Source organism: Bos mutus, chromosome 13 (genome assembly GCF_027580195.1).
Source record: "Bos mutus isolate GX-2022 chromosome 13, NWIPB_WYAK_1.1, whole genome shotgun sequence".
Taxonomy (NCBI): domain Eukaryota; kingdom Metazoa; phylum Chordata; class Mammalia; order Artiodactyla; family Bovidae; genus Bos; species Bos mutus.
This window is the reverse complement of record NC_091629.1, coordinates 46,837,910-46,859,274: the sequence shown is the minus strand read 5'-3', so window position 1 is coordinate 46,859,274 and position 21,365 is coordinate 46,837,910. Positions and strand designations below refer to the sequence as shown.

The 21,365-nt window shown below is 51.9% G+C and overlaps 1 protein-coding gene across 1 annotated transcript; it reads right to left on the bottom strand.

Annotated features, from left to right (window-relative positions):
* Positions 1 to 725: 725 nt before the first annotated feature.
* On the bottom strand, positions 726 to 15,705 carry BPIFB3 (BPI fold containing family B member 3). Its single transcript, XM_070382116.1, has 15 exons — positions 15,594 to 15,705; positions 14,704 to 14,860; positions 14,166 to 14,270; positions 13,584 to 13,724; positions 12,093 to 12,156; positions 10,003 to 10,063; positions 9,139 to 9,230; positions 8,824 to 9,003; positions 7,435 to 7,488; positions 5,689 to 5,859; positions 4,771 to 4,838; positions 3,094 to 3,136; positions 2,244 to 2,307; positions 1,563 to 1,639; positions 726 to 755 (listed from the first exon to the last, which is right to left on the bottom strand). Exons 1-15 carry the CDS (start codon positions 15,703 to 15,705, stop codon positions 726 to 728), a joined length of 1,419 nt encoding a protein of 472 aa, XP_070238217.1.
* Positions 15,706 to 21,365: the final 5,660 nt, after the last annotated feature.

Genomic DNA, 21,365 nt, shown 5'->3' with positions numbered 1-21,365 from the left:
ACAGACAGACACAAACTCAGACAGGCTCAGAGAGACAGGGTGAAAGATGGAGGCGTTTAGAAAAATACAGAGAGGACGGGACTTCCTGGTGGTCCAATGGATAAGACTCCATGCTCCCAATACAGGGAGGGGGCACGAGTTCGATCCCTGATCAGGGAACTAAGATTCCACATGGCACGCGTGGCATGGCCAATAAAAAATAAGAAGAAAAGAAAAGAAATAGACGGGAAGGAAGTGGGGAGGGGGACACAGAGAACGCCACACAGAGGCGGAGGAAGGCAGGACAAGACACAGAGGTTGCCAAGGTCAACCAGTTATGTTTGGGACATGAAGCTACAATGACTAGGCCCCAGGTCCCTTCACCTCCCAGGAGCCCTGCTTGAAGCTGGGGAGAGCACCAGAGGCAGAGGCCAAGGCAGCCCCAGTGTGACTGGAGAACAAACCAGCCAGGAGGTGCTGAGACGAGCCATTTATTGAAAGCTCAGGACATGCCAAGGAGGCCCTAGATCTTTCTCCAAAGCAGAGTCTTGTGGCTAGCCCTGCAGTCCCCACTCCAGACTGGGGACAGAGCTGCAGGGCCAGAGCACCTGGGGGGCCCTGGGTGGATAAGGGACACTTATACTGTCACAGACACAGGCTAGAGCCTGGGAGGAAAACTGAGGCAGATGGGCAGGTGGGCAGGATTCTGGCGGTCAACACAGAGGGATGGCAGCCCTCTGTCAGCCTCAGGATGGCACGGTCAGCACCACGGCATTCTGCAAAGAGCAATGGCTCTAGGTTAGGTCCTCTGAGCCCTTGTGCCCAACATCCCGCTACACCTCCCACCCCTGCAGCCACTCTGCGTCCCCCACCCCCAACACCAACCCCGTGCCCTGGGGTGAGCACTGTACTGGGAACACAACTTGCACTTACTAAGTGAACGAGTGAACAAATGAATGAACGATGAATAAATGACCTTCAGTGTGGGAGAGGGCACTGATTTTAGAGACTTTAGTTCAAGTGTCATTTTTCCTGTGAATTTATTGTGTGACCTTGGACCAGAAACTGGGCCTCCTACAGCCTTGGTCCTTATCTGAGAAGTAGGTCCAGGATTCCCTGATCTGCCCACCTCCCAGAGCTGTTCCAAGACTCAAAGGCGTACTGGACTGAAGAGGATTGTGAGACCATGTCCATACTCAGCAGGAAAAAACGCCCTGATCTGTCAGAGAAGGCTGCCACAGGCACAGCGCAGGGGAGAGACAGAAAGTGTACTTGCTACCCCTGGACGAGGGGAACTGTGATTCTGTGAGGAAACCTGAGATCCCATCCCACAGGCCAGTCCTGTGTCTGAATTCAACAAGAAAGAGCTCTGTGACTGCTTGCCAACATCCGCCTTGGGCAAGTAAGGAAGGAGCGCTAGAATGTATGTCATGTATTTGCCATTCCCAAGTTAGGTAGTTTATAATCCCTGAGCAACCTAGAAAATGGGCAGCGACAGACCTTGTCAAAGGCAGAGCAGTCCCCTCTCCAGAGACAAGCTTTAGGCCCATCAAGGCTTACCCTCCCCACCATGGGAAACTCACCTCTATGATTGCCAGGGCCGCATTGGTAAAATTGACATTGAGAACCTTAGGCAGGGGGATCCCAACATCTAGGTTCACTGTGAAAAGGATGTGGTTGAAAGCAAAGATATGTGAGGGGCCAAGGCGGGACCTGCTGACCCTATTCCACCACTTTGAGCTAGCCAATTCTCTTCTTCGAGACTCAGGTTCCCGTGAAACTCCTACTCATCCTACTAAACCCAAACAAAAATGCCCCTTTTCTCTATTGTCTTAAGGGGTTCCCTCAGCAGAGCCTCCTTGAGGTTCTCTCAGTCTCTTGCACAATCTGGGTCATTTATATTCTATTCATTTGTTTATACAACTATTTCCATCTGGATTGTGAGCCTGAAGACACGATCCACATCAGATAGCTCTTGACACTCAGAGTTGGGCATGATGCAGGAGCAATCCATATTGTTTGATTGGAAACAATCCTAGTTTCTGTATCTTAGAAAGGGGGATCAAGCCCTCTCCAATCTCAGTGTCTATTAAGAACAGTAGAGAATGATCAAATCACTTTGCTGTACACTTGAAACTAACACAACATTATAAATTAACTATACTTAAATTTTTTAACAAAAGAGCAATGGAGAGAGGCAATGGATTTGGCAATCCTGAGTTCAGACACTCCGTGTCCAAGAAGACACTTAAGGCTTCGCTTACCATTGAGCTTTGGCACGTAAGCTAGCCGGACCACACTGCTGAGCCATTCTTCTAAACGGGATGCCTGCAACAGAGCATGCAGAGAGGCTGGAAGGGGTGGCTTTGCAGGGAGCAGTACCACCCTTCCCGGGAAGAAAACTCCAGAGGTCCAGCTGCCCCAGCCTCCCCACAAGCCTGACGACATAGCTCCTAGTGGGCACAGGAACTGCTGGGGTGGGCAGTTCAAGAGTGACTCCAAGGGGACTCTGATTTAGGCAGGCTTCACTCTGGGCCCCGTGAGCTTGAAAGGGCTGCTCTCCTGGAGGAAGGATCTGGGGGGCCTGGTGGGGGCCTGTGTCTGAGAAAGAGGGAGGAAATGAGCACAGCTCCAGTAATTCTGTGTGGTCTGACCTTAGATTCCTAGGAGTTGAGAAACACTTAGAATGATCTAGAATCTGAAACCATCATGAAATTCTAGAACCTTGGGACTTTATAAGAAGCAGGAAACTAAGGGCTCTGTGAGTCTCTGAAATGTTAGAACCTTCTGAGTTCAAGGACCTTATTACTTGTGTGAAGTTCCAGAATTTTGAGCCCTTGTGAGGTTCTACACATTTACAACTTTGTAAGGTTCCAAGACTGAAAGATCATGAGATTCCCTTTCCTAAGACAATGACTGTTTGACAAGTGAGTGCACGTGTGTGCATGCACACACAGAGACACACACCAGCCGGGATGTTTGTCCACTCCGTCTTTTGGGGGCAGAGCCCAGACTGGGACCAGCTCAGTCATACAGCCTGACTCATCCTGCTTCCTTTCCACCCCACCTGTAGACCCTCACCACCGCCAAACTGCCCAGCCTCCCAGAACTTACATCGAAGGTATGGGCAGAGGAGGACACCAGCTGGACGCTGAGCCTGGCAGAGAGAAGAGAGATGTTGAGAGGCCCCAGCACCCACCAAACCCCAGCCTACCCCATCCCTAGCTCTCCAGGATCAGGAAACAGGGTTACAGGCTCAACTCTGCCTCCATTCAGCCTTGACTCAGGGTCTCAGTTTACCCACCTGTAAAATGGGCTTGGAGGGAGCTAACCTCCTTCTGAAATGTCATGACTGCCACCTCCAACTCCACGGCCCTGGAACCTTGATCTGACTCCCACTTGTTTGACTGACGCTCTCTGAGGAGTAGCCCTCCCATAGACTGAGCCCTGGATACAGGGTGCTCTGCACCCGACAGCTGCTCACTAACAGCAATAAACCACCAGTGGATCACAGCTGGCCCACATAAAGGTCCAGGGCCAGAGCCCGGACACACATCTCTTCTCCTGCAGAGCTGAGGCTTCAACAGCCACCAGGAAGGGGAGGTGAACCCTGGCAGTGGGTGAGGTCTTTGTCAAGTATAGAAATGGAGTGGCGGTGGAGCCTTGTGGGGAGGGGGAGTGGGAGCGGGGGCAGCTGCAGCCTGAGGGGCCGGCAGGGATCAGGTGAGCACCGGGTGCCTATGGCCCAGGGCAAGCAGATCTCAGAGTCCCCTGGGAATACTCCTGCATCCTGCATCCAGGGGTGGGACAGAGAGGCCCCAGGCCCCAGGCCAAGGTGAGAGTGCTGGGCCTGGAGGACGGAGGCCTAGACAGAGCCTGGCTTCCAGGGACAATGCACTTTTGGAGGCTGGGCTTTGCAAACTGTCAAGTGCTGTGCATGCATAAGGAAGGATTGTCATCAACCTCACTATCTCGGTTAGTATGATTATCATGAGGCCTAGTTACCAGAGGTGGATAGAAACTAGAGAAATAGCTGCTGCTGCTGCTGCTGCTAATTCGCTTCAGTCGTGTCCGACTCTGTGTAACCCCATAGACGGCAGCCCACCAGGCTCCGCCTTCTCTGGGATCCTCCAGGCAAGAACACTGGAGTGGGTTGCCATTTCCTTCTCCAATGCATGAAAGTGAAAAGTGAAAGTGAAGTCGCTCAGTCATGTCCGACTCTTAGCGACCCCATGGACTGCAGCCCAGCAGGCTCCTTCGTCCATATAGCTAGTCCACGTGAATAACAAAGCATCTGACCACATTCAAGGGCAGGTATCTCCATGGCCTGCCTCTAGGGCTGAAACTCAGAAGTCTGGACTCCTCTGCAGCAGGTTTATCTCCAGGGCCAGGTTTTGAGCAGGTGCAGTGGAAGATGCCCTCTCTGGAGGCGATTCTCTGAGCCCTAGTTGCCTCATCTGTAAAATGGGCCAAGACCACCCCTTCCCAGTAGGTTCCAGAGGCAAGGAAGACTCTGGCAAAACAAACACCTGCAACTCAGTTGCCTCTCAATAAATGATGGGGTTTCTGCTAGTCCCTAATTCTTTTTTTAAGTCTTTATTGAATTTGTTACAACACTGCTTCTGTTTTACGTTCTGGCTTTTGGGCAGTGAGGCATGTGGGATCTTAGTGACTCAAACAGGGATCAAACCCACATCCCCTGCATTGAAAGGTGAAGTCTTAACCACTGGACCACTAGTGAAGTCCCCCTAATTCTTGTTCATAAAGACAACACCCAGGATCCCACGTTACCGTTCCAGGGATAGCGAGATGTGCAGCTTGGTAGCCGAGGGAGCCAGCTGGGCATTTAAAGTCATCACCTACGTGAGAAGAGCAGGCAGAAATTATACCAATTCGGCAAAAGGAGCCTGAAGACAGGTAGGTCTGCCTTGGCCAACAGGTGACTCTCCACCATTCATTTCCTCCACTACCCCTTGCTGATGTGTTAGTGTCCATGCTGGGCTACGAGGAAGTCACGTGAAGGTTCTGGTGCTCAGAAACCAGAGTACTAAGGGCTGTCAGTGTTGGATGTGAGGGAGTCCTGGGGTGGCAGGAGCTTGGACAGACCCTCAATCCTGCCTGCAGTGGGTGAGGGAAGGCATCACCCACGAGGTGACCCCTGTGCTGAATCCTGGAAGACAAGGAGTTAGCCAAAGGAAGGGGAGAAACGTGGTGGTCTCTGCACAAACAAGGGCAAGGTGGGGGAACCTGGCAGCCCTGAGTAACTGGCTTAGGGCACAAGGCTGGGAAAGCAGGAGAGTGAGGCCGGGGGTGGGGGACGCAGCAAGGAGTGGTATGTGGCCGTGTGGGGCCAGGGCAGAGTGAGCAGGGTAGGGACTGCCTCTGCCCAGATGTATGGTTGGGGAAACTAGCAGAGGTGGGGTGGAGGAGAGCAGAATGGAGGTGGGGGGCCGGGGAGAGCTGGAGGGTCATCCAAGAGGTATCTGAGCACAGGGTGGCTAGGGGGCGGGGCCAATTCCTGAGATCCTGCGGAAGCACCCAGGACACGTGTGATGAGGGAGCAGGCAGGAGTCCGAACAGTCAGGTTGACAGTGGGTGAGGGCTTCCTGCACGGTGCCCTATGGGATCCCCCACCCTGAGATCCACAGCCTGGAGCGGGTCAGGCCTACTCAGAACCCCAGTGCCTGCTCCCACCCCTCAGCCGCTCACCCCATTCAGCTGGAACAAGGCTTCATGGGCCCCCTGAGGGAAGTAGGACAGCACATGGATGGTAGTTGGGATGGAGACCGTGGCCTTGTGGTTCTGAAGCGTGACTGTGGGCGCTTCCTTCACCCGCAAGGAGAGCAGGAGCTGCTGGCCTGGAGGCAGCTTCCGCAGGGCCTGGAGAGAAGCAAGGGCAGAGCAGGGGGCATGGGGGCATCTTAGATGCCCCACTAATAGAATCAGCCGGTCAGTCAGTCAACAAACACTCACTGAGCACCTAGTGGGTACCGGTACTGAGCTGGGAACTGTGGTAACAGCCTGAATAGGTCTGGTCTCGGCCCCCTGGAGGCTGACATTATGGAACAGCCCAATCAGAGTCAAAATCGCCCCTAGGACACACTTCATTAGACAACGTAAAAAAAGAAAAGAAAACAAAAAACCTTCCTATGCCCACAGTCCCACATGATCCATCTTCTGCCCTTGTGTCTAGCCTCCCACCACTGGCCCCTATTCTCTTCTCTCTTAGACTCACTGACCACTCTGCTGTTCCTCCAAGCTGCCAGGCACACTCCTACCTCAGGGCCTTTGCACTCGCTGTTCCCTCTGCCAGAAATGTCTTCTCCAGACACCTTCACCGTTCCCTCCCTCCCCTCTTTCAGCCTTCAGCTCACATATCACCTCCCCAGTGAGGCCTTTGCGAGGTACCCTCCTCCACCTTCTGACATTGTATATATTCTGCTTATTCATTTGTTCAATGTCTGTCCCTCCCATCACAATGGCAGCTCCTGGAACACAGAGACTTTTATCTACTTTTCACTGTCTGCCCCTTGCACATGCCCAGCACCTGGCACAGGGCTGCTAAATAATTCAGATTCCCACAGCTGGAAAGAAGCTGTTCAGCCCCAGTTGGAGGAATGGTAAAGCTGAGGGCCAGGCCCTGTAGCCACGTACTGACTGATGCCCACTAGTCAAATCTCCCTGAATCTTCTCCTTTCTCTTACTTTTCCAAGGTCACTGCCCTGAGTCTTCTCTCTGGGGACAAGAACACTGAGACTAAGATGAAGTAAGGCAGTTGGCCGAAGAATTGATGCTTTTGAACTGCAGTGTTGGAGAAGACTGTTGAGAGTCCCTTGGACTACAAGGAGATCCAACCAGTCCATCCTAAAGGAGATCAGTCCTGGGTGTTCATTGGAGGAACTGATGCTGAAGCTGAAACTCCAATACTTTGGCCACCTGATGAAGAGAACTGACTCATTTGAAAAGACCCTGATGCTGGGAAAGATTGAAGGCGACAGAGGATGAGATGGTTGGATGGCATCACTGACACAATGGCCATAGGTTTGGGCGGACTCCGGGAGTTGGTGATGGACAGGGAGGCCTGGCATGCTGCGGTTCATGAGGTCACAAAGAGCTGGACACAACTGAGCAACTGAACTGAACTGAAGGCAGTTGGAGGGAGGGGGCTAAAGTCATTTGGAAAGAAACTCCTGTCCTCTGCTTGACAGAGGAGCAACAGGCCGAGGACAAATGCCCAGTTGACTTCTGGTGCAGTTAAACCCTGATCCTTTTCTCTCTAAGCAAAATCTACTATCAGGAAAGGATATGGTGTTAGTCAATCACACTTCAGTGTGAATTTGAACTCAACATTCAATTGTGACTATCTGTAGAGCTGTATTGAGAAAGATTCTGGAGTCCATTCAGGGTCATCAGGAAAGACCTACCATGAATAAAGTCCATGAGAGGGTCACTCACCTCAGGGACCAAAGCTGCCAGATCTGTAGTTGTCAGTGGGACATTGCTGGGAACCTGGACCGGAGACCAAATGGGAAGGGGGGTAAACACAGAGCCGAGATAGGGATCCCTCAGCACCAACAGTAGCTTCCTCCCACCCAGCTACATACATGCGTCTCCACAGACACTCATGTTCCTTCTAGTAACCAATGATGAGTGCTTACTACATGCCAGACTCATGCTAAGGGCTTTCTGAGCCTTCACTCATTCCACCTTTATAACTGCTCCAGGAAGTAGGTGCTATAATTACTCCCATTTTACAGATGAAAAACCTGAGGTTCCTGTCCAGGCTCATAAGCTGGTTAATGGTGGCACCAGGCTTTGACCTTTTAAACTTCCCTCCCAATTTGAAAGCCCAGGAATCTGACCCCACATATTTTTGCTTTTTACCCCAAAATATTCTCAAATACTATAAATTTGTTTCTATCATTTACAAATTAGGACATTTCATATAAATTTGCAGTTTCTAACTTAAAAAATTGGAAAATCTGGTCACATCTGGCTCCCAGCTCAAGGCCCTATTCCAACCACCCCACAGGCCTTCAGCATGCTCTTTGGACCCCACATATAGGAAGTGAATGATCAACCCCTGCTCCCTTAGGCTGAGCTGCAGATGAAGGGCCCAGGTGGCTCAGAGTTTACTGCCTTTGGACAGGGCTGAGACCAAGAATGCCACTGGGTAAGACTTCTGGGCTGGGGCTTCCAGACATCTGTGAGGGTGTGAGAGGGGCCAGAAGGGAAACAGACATCTCTGAAACTTCAGAATAAATGTCCAATGTCCAAATGTCGTGAAGAGCATAGTCGGTGACATCATTGACTTCCCTAAGCCCCAAAACTCCATCAGGGTGCCGCCCAAGGAGGACCACACATCCCAGGTGACCGCACCTCTGTACCTCTTTAACGGTGTTTGGGCTCTGTATACCTTTGGTATAGTCCAAACTGAGTTTTCTTCTCTTCAACTCAAATATGCTCTCGAGAAAGTAGTAGGAATGTTAGCCATTCACACTTTAGTAAAAATTGAGCATTGACTACAAGAGCTCATCTGGTGCGGGGAGAGAAAACTGGCTACATTTCACACACCAATTTTGACCAATTCAAAGTAACTTCCTGAGTGTCATGTTGAGAAAGACTCAGAAGTCCCACTCAGGTTTAGCCAAGTAGAGGCCATTATCAATTAGTAAGTAATGTCATACTTGTCTACAAGGACAAGCATGGACATGTACCTGCTATAAAACTGTCCAAGTCTCTCTGATTATAAGAAGAAGGCTCATCAGGGCTGAACAGTGATGAGGTTCAGCTAGGTTACAACTAGCATCGCTAAGACCCAGCAGGGCAGGTTGCCACACTTACCAGCTCGGAGGTGATGTCCAGGTCAAGGGCACCACTGGTCTGAAGGAGCCCAAACACGGTGTTAAAGAGGAACAGAGGCACGGTCACCTGGGATGTGTGGTCCTCCTTGGGCGGCACCTTGACGGGGTTGCGGGGCTTGGGGAAGTCAATGACGTCACCAGCTACGCTCTTCACGATGGGCTGCAGAGGTGAGAGACAGTGCGGCAGGATCTCAGGGCAGCTCACTCACCTGACTCTGAGTCAGCATCCCCTTCCTGGCCTCCACTGGGACCTCACCCACCCCCAGTGGTGGGCAGGGCCTTGGTGGGCACTTACATTGACATCCAGCTCTATGTACTGGTTGGAGATGAGAGGCAGTGTGGCCAGAGTGAATTCCACAGACCCAAGAGCCCCGAGGGGCACCAGGCCTGGATGAGGAGGGGAGGAAGAAGAAAGGCCCCCATGAGCCCAGGCCCTACTTCTATTTACTGAGCGCCTGCTGAATGCCTAGCACTCTACTGAGTATTCACCTGGGTGCTACTGTCATCCCCATTTTACAGATATGGAAACTGAGGCTTTAACAGAGGAAGTCACTAGCCCCAAGCCACACAAGCCACAGAATAGCAAAGCCAAGGCTCCTGTTTTCCAGCACTGGTTCCACTAACCACGTCATTGCCCTGCCTCTCTCATTTAACACCACATACAGAGATACATCTGCCCCCAGGTTTTCTATCCTAATCCTAGTTAAGCATTTTTATACTTTTTTCAAGGCCCATTTGTGAATACAAAAGGCATCCATGTCTCCATAAGGCTCAGAGAGGCCGGGGGCCACTGTGGCTGAGGGGCCCTGGGTTCCTTATGTAAGCTCTGGACCTCAGTCATCTTGTCTGTCCAGATAATAATAATATCTGCCTCACACTTCTGACAGTGCCAGACACCCCACTGGTGATCAGCGAGTGGCCTGAAGCCCCGATAGATGGAGACCTGGATGGCTCCACGTGTCCTCACCCCGTTGAACTGGCCTCAGCCCAGAACTCCACCATTAGGCCTCCTCATCATGGCGGCCTCGTCAGTCTGAGGAAGACGTGAAAGGGCCCAGAATTCTGCCCCGTCCTCTTCGCTAGTACCCCACCCATTGGGGTAATGGGGTGGAGAGGTAAGAGCAGGTGCAGAGGAGGAGCAGGGCAGACCCCAGCTTACCCAGCACGGCCCCCAGGAGCTCATTCACCACGCTCAGCACACTGTCCACCACGGGGCACAGCTGTGTCCAGAGGAGATGGGGGTTAACAGGAGCATAAGAGTGGGCCCCAGCCTGGTGCAAGGAATGACTGCATTTTCTTTAAATTATTTGCTTTGGGGTCCCGAGGGCCCCAAACAGGGCAGACAATGGAGATGGATAGGGGGTCACACAGGTGGGAGGCATGGATGGGCTGGAACTTGAAGTGTCAGAGGGCAGAGTGGGTGGTGCAGAGGGCCAGCTACATGGGCCCCCTCAGAACACCTTGGAGGATGCTGGGGGGACATGGGGACACATTCCAGAGGCTCGCTGGGGCGTGGGGACAAGGCCTTCCCCAGAGGAAACAAATGGCTATTTTCTCCAAGGTCTCAGGACCCTCCTGCCATCCAGGTGGACGCCCGGAGACCTACAATCCGGATCCCACAGAACGGCATCTCCTACCCTCCATGCAGAGTCAGGCCTGGCCCGGGGCATCTACTATAACACCATCCTGAGTTTCCCGGAAAACCCCTGGGCTGTGACAACAGGGAGCAAGCGGTTTGGATTCCAGAATCTTATCACGGAATCCGAGTCCACCGCAGCAGAACCCCAAAGGTGGCCCAGCCCAGCCCCTTCTCTCACTCAGCCCCTTCATTCTGCAGCTGGGGCCAGAGGAGACAGGCGACCTACCCAAGATCACAGCTGTTCTCAGAAAGACAAGAGGAGGCTGTCTTTTCATTTAAACATGGAATCCCTAACTCCAGGGCTTCTGGGGTCAGGCACATCACAGAAAGGAGAGGAGACCAGAGGGGCTGTGATGGGAGAGGGTGAGCAGCCCCTTGGAGACCAGCTGTGTGCCGACTGCAGGAAGGAGGTACGGGCAGCCAGGATGGCTGACGGCACAAGAGAAGCCAGAAATCAGATTGCTGAGAGAAGCCTCCAGTCTCTAAGTGTCAGTAATTAACTCTTATTTTTAAAACCTCTTTGAGTCACATAAATCCTATCTTGCAGCCAATTGTCCAGAGACCCCAGTTACTGGCTGTGACTTAAATGTAGCTACTTCCCTTGTTGAAATCGACTTGAGATGGGCCTGGGCTGCTGGGAGCGTCTCTTCTCCCCCTGAGCTGCTTTTCTGATTGGATTCTTGAAGCCCAGGGCAGTTTTGTCAACGTCAGTCTCCGATACCCTTGCCACCTCCACAGCTGTTCTTAACAAGGACTCATAAGAGAGGTCCAGCCAGGATTGGCGACCAGAAAGCCTGACTACTCTTTGCTGGCTGTCAGCAAGCCGCTCCCCTCTCCATCCTTAACAAAATGGAGCTTTGGCCAGACCAGCTTAAGTGTGGTTCAAGGGATGGCAGGGGCAGGCAGGAGCATCCTGGAGCAGTTTCATCATATTGTGTTTAATGTCACATGATGTCAATATATGGGCTTTCCTGGTGGCTCAGCAGTAAAGAATCTGCCTGCAATGCAGGAGATGTGGGTTCAATCCCTGGGGTGGGAAGATCCCCTGGAGGAGGAAATGGCAACCCACTCCAGCATTCTTGCCTGGAAAATTCCATGGACATAGGAGCCTGGCAGGCTATAGTCCATGGAATCACAAAGAGTCGGACCTGACTGAATGACTGAACACACACACACACACACACACACACACATGTCTTAATATACATATATGTGATCTTCTTAGACGTGTTTGCTAAGCACAGGGCTTTTTTTAAAATCATTGAGTGACCCAATTTTAATTCAAATCTAGTTTACAGGAAAATATAAAGTCAATAACAATACAGGTGGCAAAGACAAAGCAGGGGGTAAGAAAAAGACTTGGATTGGAGAGCAGGTCACCGGAAGCTGTAAATATAGGGTTCAGAGGTCTGAGGACAGACTGTGCCAGCCCACCTACAGACTGGCAGGCGGCACCTGGGACGCCCATGGGCAGGCCAGGATGGGATTACCTGATGGGCGTGGAAGGAAAGACCAGCCTAATCCTGCCTGGCGCCCAGATTAACTCAAAGCTGGGGAGGAGGGGCACAGCCCAGGGGAGGGGTGTGCCTGGTCTCTGGCCCCACACTCACCAATTCTGGCAGCACCTTGAAGAGTGTCTGTTCCACGACCCCAAAGAGTGGTGCAGGTAGCAACCTGGGCAGAATGAGATGCGTGAAGGTGTGGCCACCACACAGGGACAGCGCCAACTCGGATGACGGGGCAGCGTGGGCACTTGGGACTCAGGACATCACCCATCTCCTCTCCTGGTGGGCTTGACTGGGACTTAGGGATCTGGGTTTAAATCTTGGCTCTGCCTCACCACGGGCCCAGAGAAGGATTTCAGTTTCCCCATCCATACAGTGCCTGCTTTAGAGAGAGCTGCTGCCACTGAGATCAAATGGGAGCGTACACGTGTCTAGTGCTCAATAAAAGTCTGTTCCCTTCATTTCCCCCAATAAGTATAGACAAGTGACATTTGGGTCAACAACAGCACCTGGCTTAGGCTGAGGGTTCAGTAAGTATTTGTTGAATGAATGTCTGAGGGGGTGGCCTGAGGATGTGCATGCAGACAGACTTAGGTCTGTTTGGAGACTATGGGGGTACAGAGGGAGGGTGACAACCACAGAACCGCAAGCACAGGACACCAGCACCCTCCTGAGCTCCAGCCCCTCCATGCCACCTCTAGCCCAGAGGAGCAGGATGGAGCCACTGGGATTTAAGGAGCCCAAGAGCCTGCCTGGAAGCCCCTTTTTAAGGCTCTTCTGCAGACAGAACCAACCCTGGTTCACCCTATTCTTGGAAACTAACAGAGCTGTCTGATCACCCATCACTGCGCAGGGGCCACCCAGCAAAGGTGGGGTGTGGGTGTGAGATTTGGTCTGGAATGGAGAGACTAACAGAGGCTGACTCAAAGTTGGAAAGGGTGGGGGCGGACAGCAGACGACAGTAGGGGCAGGTGCAGAGTGCTGCAAGAAAGCCTCGGATCTGAGTCCAGAGACCAGTTTATCTCTACACTTGCTGCAATGTGGGTGTGTGACCTTGGGCAAATCCCAAGCTCTCTTTGGGCTTCAGTTGCCCCGTGGGTGGAAGGGTCACTGTGTCCTAAACACCTGGAGTAAGAGATGGTTATAACGGTGCCAGAGACTTTGGGATCAATAAATTTAGGTGCTCATTATACAGATAGGGACACGGAAGCCCAGACAAGGGACGGGGATCCCCTGGGGTCACACAGCAAGTCAGAGGCTGAGCTGGGTCTCTGACATGCTACAAGCAGAAACTCAATTCCCCGCAGATGGAGGGACCCCCATTGGCCCTTGTTCTATCTGGAAGAAGGGAGGCAGGATCTCAGGGGCTGGAGAAGTGGGACGCTCAGGAGCGGGAGTTGCAAGCTGGGGGCTGGACCAGAGTCCTTGTCCGTGGTGGGCCTCAGTCCACAAGTCCGTGCAATGGGCTGATGCGGTGAGAGGGGCAGAGGCAGGGTGAACTCAAGCCCCGCCCAGCTGGTCAAGGAGACCGCGAGGAGTCCCATCAGGTCTGGACGCGGGGAGCCGCCCAACTAGGGCTCCAGCCCGCGGACTCACCCAGTGAGCAGGCTGATGTGTCCCAGGAGCGTGCTGCAGCGCTTGAGGATAAGGATGGGCGTACCCCGCGCGCTCACGCCCAGCGCCACCCGCGACGACACGTTCACCTCGGCGGCCAGCTGCAGGACGCTCCCGAGGGGGCTGCGAGACCAGAAACTGGGGGCGTGACCAGGCAGCCGAGGCCCCACCCGCCAGGGCCGCCTCGGCCGCGCCCATCCCGGGGCAGCAGACCAGGGCTCTGATGGGCAGCGGATGGGGTAGCCTTGCGAGGGGTCTAGTCCCCACCCCTCCTCTCTCCCCAGCCTTCCTGTCCTTTCTCACGCCCATGCGCCCCCTTCCTCACCCCTACCAGTGACCTCCCTCAGGGAGAGAGACGGAAGTCCCTGGACGTCCGTGGGATGGAGATCCCTGGAGAGGGGTAGTGAGGTAGGATCCAGGGAGGGAATAGGAAAGCAGGAGTCCCTGGGAAGGAAGTAGGGTGGGAGGAAATAGGGGTTGAGGGGGTGAGCCTGCAATAGGGTAGGGAGTCCCCAGTGGGGTGGGGTGGGGAACCCTAGGGTAGAGGCCCAGGGGCATACTCACCCAGAGCCGTGCAGGCCCACCTTGGTGTGCAGGTTCAGCTGCACCCCAAACCCTGGCAGCAGCTTCACAGACACCTTTGGCAGTGTGACTTCCTCCACCTTCAGCCTGCGGGGAGGACAGGGCCACTGACATCCCCCCCACCAGTCCCTTAGTGCCTGGACCCACCCAGACCACGCTGGTCAGGACAGAGGTCTTTGGAGCAGACACTTAAAGAAGAGGAAGGAGGGAGCCCTGAAGATACTTGGATTAGCCTAGAGAGACTGAGAAACTTGCCCCAGATCACACACTCACACAGTTATTGAAACTGATCCCACAGCTGGAACCCTCAACCACAGGGACGTGCTGCCTGACATTCAGACATTATTTTCTGACTCAGTTTCTAGGACTCCCTCTCTAAGGCTCCCCATGATATTCCCACTGCCTTCCAACAAATTAAAAAAGTCAACCTCTTCTCTATTCCCTGAAGCAAAGAAAAGACCAGGCTACCTGAACAGCACGCAGGAGGTAGGCAGTCATGCGGCCACATTGTAAGACTCACCCAGAAAGCTCCTCAACAACGCCAAAAACCCCTCCGTAGCTCAGCAAGCCACCTCCTCCAAGCAGGCCCCCGGAGCCCAGGAGGCCCTGGTTCACAGACGTGACTGTTCCCAGCACGTTCTGTAGAATGGGCCCACCGACCAGCGAGTTCTGGATGGCTGCAAAGAGGGCAGGAGGGAGGTGGGGAGGGGAGGCCAAGGGGAGGGGAGGGGGAAGGAAGTTTCATATTACAGATGAGGAAACTAGGGCCCAGAGAGGAGCAAAGTCACACAGCAAATCGGATTTGGGGCCAACAGTATGACTAGGACTCCTGGACACTGGACCACCCGGTAGATTGAAAGGGGGGAACAAAAGTAAAGGAGGGAGCACCCAGTCACCAGAGCTTGAGCAAAAGGGAGGAGGCAACCCCTCCTGGGCACGACTGGCCTGACTCTATGTGGATTGTGAGAAGGGCAAGATGGAAAGCACCGCCTCGTGGAGGTTGGGACAATGAGGGGAGCTTCCAGGAAGCATTTCCTCTTCACAGCCATGGTCACTCTGGGCCGTTGAGCCCCTGAGGCCCCAAATGCTTAGTAGAATTCCGCTACCCCAGAAATGGGGGGGCAGAGATGCTGGCTCAGCCAGCACCCACCCCCGGACCTCCTCAACCCTGCCCACCCCCATCCCTGAGGGAGACTCAAACCCTACTTGCTCATCCAGTCCAGTTCCCCTCTCAGAAGAGAGTGAACCACTCATTGGAGCCTGCACACCAAACATTAAGCCCCTGAACTCTACACAGTTGGGAATCAAACCCTGTTCTCGTCTACCCCCCGAAGCATAAGCATGTAAGTCTATCTATGAGACAGTTTACACTGCGGCTGGATCCTCACACCCTGCCCACCTTGGGCTCACCTTTGCCGAGTTCGTCCTTGTCGATCCTAGCGAGGGTGCCCACCGTCTCAAGCAGCCCCTGGCACGGAGTCACCAGACCCCAGAGGAGAAGCGGGGACCACATGCCCAACATTGTCAGTGTCACACCTACCAAGAATGGAAGCAGAAACCTGGGGCCATCCTTGTGCCCAGGGCTTCTCTTCCCTGTGCCCCTTCACCAGCCTGGGGCCCTCCTACCCGCCTGGCAACGCTCAAGTCCAGTTTCACTCCCAGGAAAGCCCTCTCCCTCCAATTTGAGCAGCAGCTAACACATCTGAATTTAAAGTCTTAGGCGTCTGTGGTCCCAGGGAGCCTGGACCTGGCTCTCAGAGAAAGCCGTAGAGGGCCTTCCTTTCCAGAACAGCAGGACAGGATCTCCGTTTCCTGGACCACTTTCCCATTGGCTCAGGGGGCCGTTTCAGAAGGTGTGGCTGATTGGAGACGTTCAGCAGATAGATTTGACAAGTCCTGTTTCTCTCCTGCCTCCCTTACCTCTTGGACTGCAAGGAAATCAAACCAATCAATCCTAAAGGAAATCAACCCTGAATATTCATTGGAAGGACTGTTACTGAAGCTCCAATATGTTGGCCACCTGATGCGAAAAGCTGACTCACTGTAAAAGACTCTGATGAAGGGAAAGAATGAGGGCAGGAGGAGAAGGGGGAGATAAATGGTTGATGGCATCACTGACTCAATGAACATGAGTTTGAGTAAACTCCAGGAGATAGCGAAGGACAGAGGAGCCTGACACGCTGCAGTCCTTGGGGTCACAGAGTCGGACACGATTTAGCGACTGAATGGTAATAGTAAACCCTGCGTCTATCCTGGACTGATGTTGAAAGGAACAAGATAGGAAGTGACAGCATAGCTAACGTTAGTTTCATAGGTTGGGATTTTTCTGTATGAAGTTCAACACCTGCCAGCCCAGTTACATACCCATCATCACCCCTGTTTAAACTCTTCAGTGGTTCCCCACTGCCCTGGGTATAAAACCCAGGCTCCTTACTGTTACTCACAAGGACTCTACCTGCCTCTTTACCTTCTCTGTCTTAACCTTGACAAGCTCCTTCCACCTCAGGGCCTTTGCACATGCTATTCTTTCTGTTAGGGATGTTCTTCCTTTGGACTGACTCCTCACTTTTCAGGTTCTGAATAAATGTCACCTACTTGGAGAGGCCGCCCTCCTTCACTTTGTCTAAAGAAGCCTGTCTGTCACCAAACACCACCCAGAATATATACTTGAAGGCAGTTTGCGACCATGCATCGTGTTTATGTTCTCATGTGCCATTTCTGTGAGTTCCCTGGGGGCAGGGACTGTTTCTAGAGTCTCAGTGCATAATTGTGTGTTGGAGCAGGTGCTGGCTGAGGGGCCAAGAGTAGATGGAAATCCAGCCCCACTGTATTCGCCAACTCTTTGCTCTGGCGTAGGCTCTGTCTCCCCAAGAGGACACCTTTTCCTCTCGCACAGAGGTGCATAAGGGCTCTGTAGGGACCAGCTGGTATCAGCAGGACTGGTCCCAGAGTGGCTCCCTGTAACCTTGACTCTCTCATAGAAGGAAATATTCCCACAACGGGAAATCAGTCAGAATTAGTGGTTCAGAGAAAAATGGGCATCTCTTGAGCCTAGGAAAATTTTGCCCTCAGCCCATGAATCCCTGCCTTTGCCCCCTCACGGAGTCCCTGTTTTCCCATCTGCAAAATGGACTTTTTCTCCCAACATCTTCCAGGTACCCACAGTGTTCTCCTAGGGAGAATTCTTTCTGGGCCCATTATTCAGATGGGACAGCAGGATGGTTACAGGGCCAACAACTGGGGATCTGGATAAAGTTGGGGCTCCGCAGGCTGTCTTACCCTCTCCTGCAGCTCCACAAGGAATAGACGGGGGCTCCTGGCCTCCTGTTAGCTCCTCCACCCACTCAGGCCCGGGGGCTGCCTTTATATGCCCACAGTGCCTCTGGGGACACAAAGGGGGCGCAGCCGCCAGAAACCTGTCAATGTGTCATGTCAGAAGCAAATTGTGGTTTTCCCTGCGGGCCTGGGCTAAGCCTTCCTTCTGGGGGTAGAGTGAAAGGGGAGGACTGGGGTCAGTGCCCAGGGGCGGGAATGAAAGCCTGGGGGCTGCAAAGGCAGCCACCTCCTCCTAGACCTGGGGGTGGAGTAGGGCATTCAGCCCACCTATGGGATCTCCCTTCAGGGTTCCCTAATGGCCACATGTGCCCTGATGGCACAGAATCCACCCTGCCTCCCCACCTACCCCACCTGAGACCCAGGGAGAGAAGGAAGGAGATTAAAGCTGCAGGGTCTTCTGTCCCTCTGCCCACCCCGACCCCAGGTCTGGCATGGAGACAGCCATGGGCCCTGGAGAGAGGAACTCTGTGTAGTCCTGGGGAGGGCCACTAACTCCACCCCTATCTGCCAAGACCCAGTGTCTGCTGGGGTTCCACAGCAGTATTCCCCTCCTAAGTCTGGTGCAGGTGACGATAGAGAGAAATTCATCCATCCATTCATTATTTCTTGTGCAGGCACTTGTGCAGCACCTACTGTCTGCTAGGTGCTGGGGATAAGACCTGTAAACAAAAGAAACAAACCACCTCCCCTGATGACCAATAGAAATACAGTGCAATGAACATTTTTTCCAGTAGCCACATTTTTTATTTTTTATTGAAGGATAATTGCTTTATAGAATTCTGTTGTTTTCTGTCAAACCTCAACATGAATCAGCCATAGGTATACATATATCCCCTCCTTTTTGAACCTCCCTCTCATCTCCCTCCCCATCCCACCCCTCTAGATTGATACAGAGCCCCTGTTTGAGTTTCCTGAGCCATACAACAAATTCCCATTGGCTATCTATTTTACATATGGTAATGTAAGTTTCCATGTTATTCTTTCTATATATCTCACCCTCTCCTCCCCTCTCCCCATGTCCCTACGTCTATTCTCTGTGTCTGTTTCTCCTTTTGCTGCCCTGTAAATAAATTCTTCAGTACCATTTTTCTAGAATCAGTATGTATGCATTAGAATATGAAATTTTTCTTTCTCTTTCTGACTTGCTTCACTCTGTATAATAGGTTCTAGGTTCACCCACCTCCTTAGAACTAACTCAAATGCATTCCTTTTTATGGCCGAGTAATATTCCATTGTGTATACGTACCACAACTTCTTTATCCATTCATCTGTCAATGGACATCCAGGTTGCTTCCATGTTCTAGCTTCCAATAGCCACATTTTTTTAAGTGAATTTTAATAGTATAGTTTAAATTGTCCATGAAGCATATATGGCTATTTACTATTGCTATACTTTCAGCTCCTCTGTGAGTGAATGAGTGAAGTCACTCAGTCATGTCCAACTCTTTGTGACCCCATGGACTGTAGCCTACCAGGCTCCTCCATCCATGGGATTCTCCAGGCAAGAATACTGGAGTGGGTCGCCATTTCCTTCTCCAGGAGATCTTTCCGACCCAGGGATTGAACCCGGGTCTCCCTCCTTGTAGGCAGACAATTTACCATCTAAGCCAACAGGGAAGTCCCTCCTCTGTAGATTTGAGAACTTTCAAAACCCAAAATGGAAAAAATAACTTAAAAATTTGTGTAGCTTATTTAACCCAGTATGTCCAAAATATTATCATTTAACATTCAATCAATATAAAATTCTCAATAGACACCCTACACTTGTTTTCTCATACTAAGTCTGCACACCAAATTTGGATTCGCCACCTTTCAAGTGTTCAATCAATCTCCTTGTATGGCTGTTGGCTGTTGGCCATTGTACTGATCAGCATACCTCTGGGGAGAACAGATAAGCACATGATGAAGTAAGTCAGAGGCTGATGATAAAAATAAATAAGGGAAGGGGGTCCAGTTCCAGTATGGTGGTCGGGGAGGCCTCATGTGTGACTCAGCTGGTAAAGAATCCACCTACAGTGCAGGAGACCTGGGTTTGATCCCTGGATTGGGAAGATCCCCAAGAGCTTCCCTTGTGGCTCAGATGGTAGAGTCTGCCTGCAATGCAGGAGACCCGGGTTTGATCCCTGGGTTGGGAAGACCCCCTGGAGAAGGAAATAGCAACCCACTCCTGGAAAATCCCATGGATGGAGGTGCCTGGCAGGTACTGTCCACAGGGTCGCAGAGTCAGACATGACTGAGTGACTTCACTTTCACTTTTCATATTTGAACAAGTGTGACTTTTGACCTGCAGGAGGAGAAGGAGTGAGCCAGATGGTTACCTGCGGAAGAGCCCATCAGACGGAGGGAAGTTCAGTTCAGTCATTCAATTGTGTCCAACTCTTTGTGACCCCCATGGACTGCAGAACGCCAGGTTTCCCTGTACATCACCCAACTCCTGGAGCTTGCTCAAACTCATGTCCATAGAGTCGGTGATGCCATCCAACCAACTCATCCCTTCTCCTCCTGCCTTCAATCTTTCCCAGCATCAGGGTCTTTTCCAATGAGTCAGTTCTTCACATCAGGTGGTCAAAGTATTGGAGTTTCAGCTTCAGCCTCAGTTCTTCCAATGAATATTCAGGACTGATTTCCTTTAGGATTGACTGGTTGGATCTCCTTGCAGTCCAAGGGACTGTCAAGAGTCTTCTCCAACACCACAGTTGAAAAGCATCAATTCTTCAGCACTCAGCTTTCTTTATAGTCCAACTCTCACATCCATACATGACTGCTGGAAAAACCATAGCTTTGACCAGATGGACCTTTGTTGGCAAAGTAATGTCTCTGCTTTTTAACATGCTTTCTAGGTTGGTCATAGCTTTTCTTCCAAGGAGCAAGTGTCTTTTAATTTCATGGCTGCAGTCACCATCTATAATGATTTTGGAATCCCAAAAAATAAAGTCTCACACTGTTTCCATTGTTTCCCCATCTGTTTGCCATGAGGTGATGGGACTGGACGCCATGATCTTAGTTTTCTGAATGTTGAGTTTTAAGCCAGTTTTTCAACTCTCCTCTTAGACAGAGGGAAGAACCCCATGGATGGAGGGAAGGGCAAGTTCAAAGGCCTGAGGTGGTATGTTCTAGGAACACAAAGAGGGCTGTGCAGTTGGAGGGGTGTGGGGGCCACGGGGTCAATCAGGTGACGCGGCCCTGCAGGTTACTGTACAGACTTACAGACTTTGGCTTTTGTTTGCAGTTCTTCAGCAGGTCCGGGCTCAGGCATTCCCTCCTCTAGCAAGCCCTCTTGACTCCCAAGCTGGCTGTGACCCCACAGCCTCCTGGAATCTCCTCTGTCAGAATCCGTGACATGCAGGGTTGTAACCATGTTTCTGGGTACTCGTGGGTCTGTCTCTTGCATGGGGCTCTGAGACTCAATCTGGCCTGATTCACCTCATAACCCCTGAACCCCTAGCCGTACAATATTCATCCTATGACTTTAGACACTGAGCCAAGTTACCCAACCACACCACTTTTAAATAAATAAATAAATCTTTTCTTGAAATATAAAGTCCAAACCCTAAGTGTACAGCTTGATGAACTTTTACAAAATTCTTTTATTTCAGAAGCCCTGTTTTGTCCCTCAGTCTTGACCTCTAACACAATGATGAGCTCAGTCTGCTCTTGAGGGTACTATAAATGGGATTGCGCAAGTGCACTCTTTTGTGTATAGATCCTTCACACCTGTGTCTATGCAGTCCAGTCATGTTGTGAGAGGCAATGATTTTTTCCTCTTTGCCTTATGCTATTTCATTATGTGACCACACCCAGATTGCTTATCCATACTCCTGTCTAGAGGCACCCAGGCCTTCGGGT

Bases quoted from the DNA above. Each gene is read 5' to 3' on its own strand.
- BPIFB3 (XM_070382116.1), bottom strand. From the start codon at position 15,705: ATGTTGGGCATGTGGTCCCCGCTTCTCCTCTGGGGTCTGGTGACTCCG. The intron at 3,137-4,770 runs GTAACGTGGGAT...TCTCTCTGCCAG, and splicing joins ATCTCGCTATCCCTGGAACG to GCTCAGCGTCCAGCTGGTGT. The intron at 756-1,562 runs GTGAGTTTCCCA...TGCTCTTTGCAG, and splicing joins CGGCCCTGGCAATCATAGAG to AATGCCGTGGTGCTGACCGT.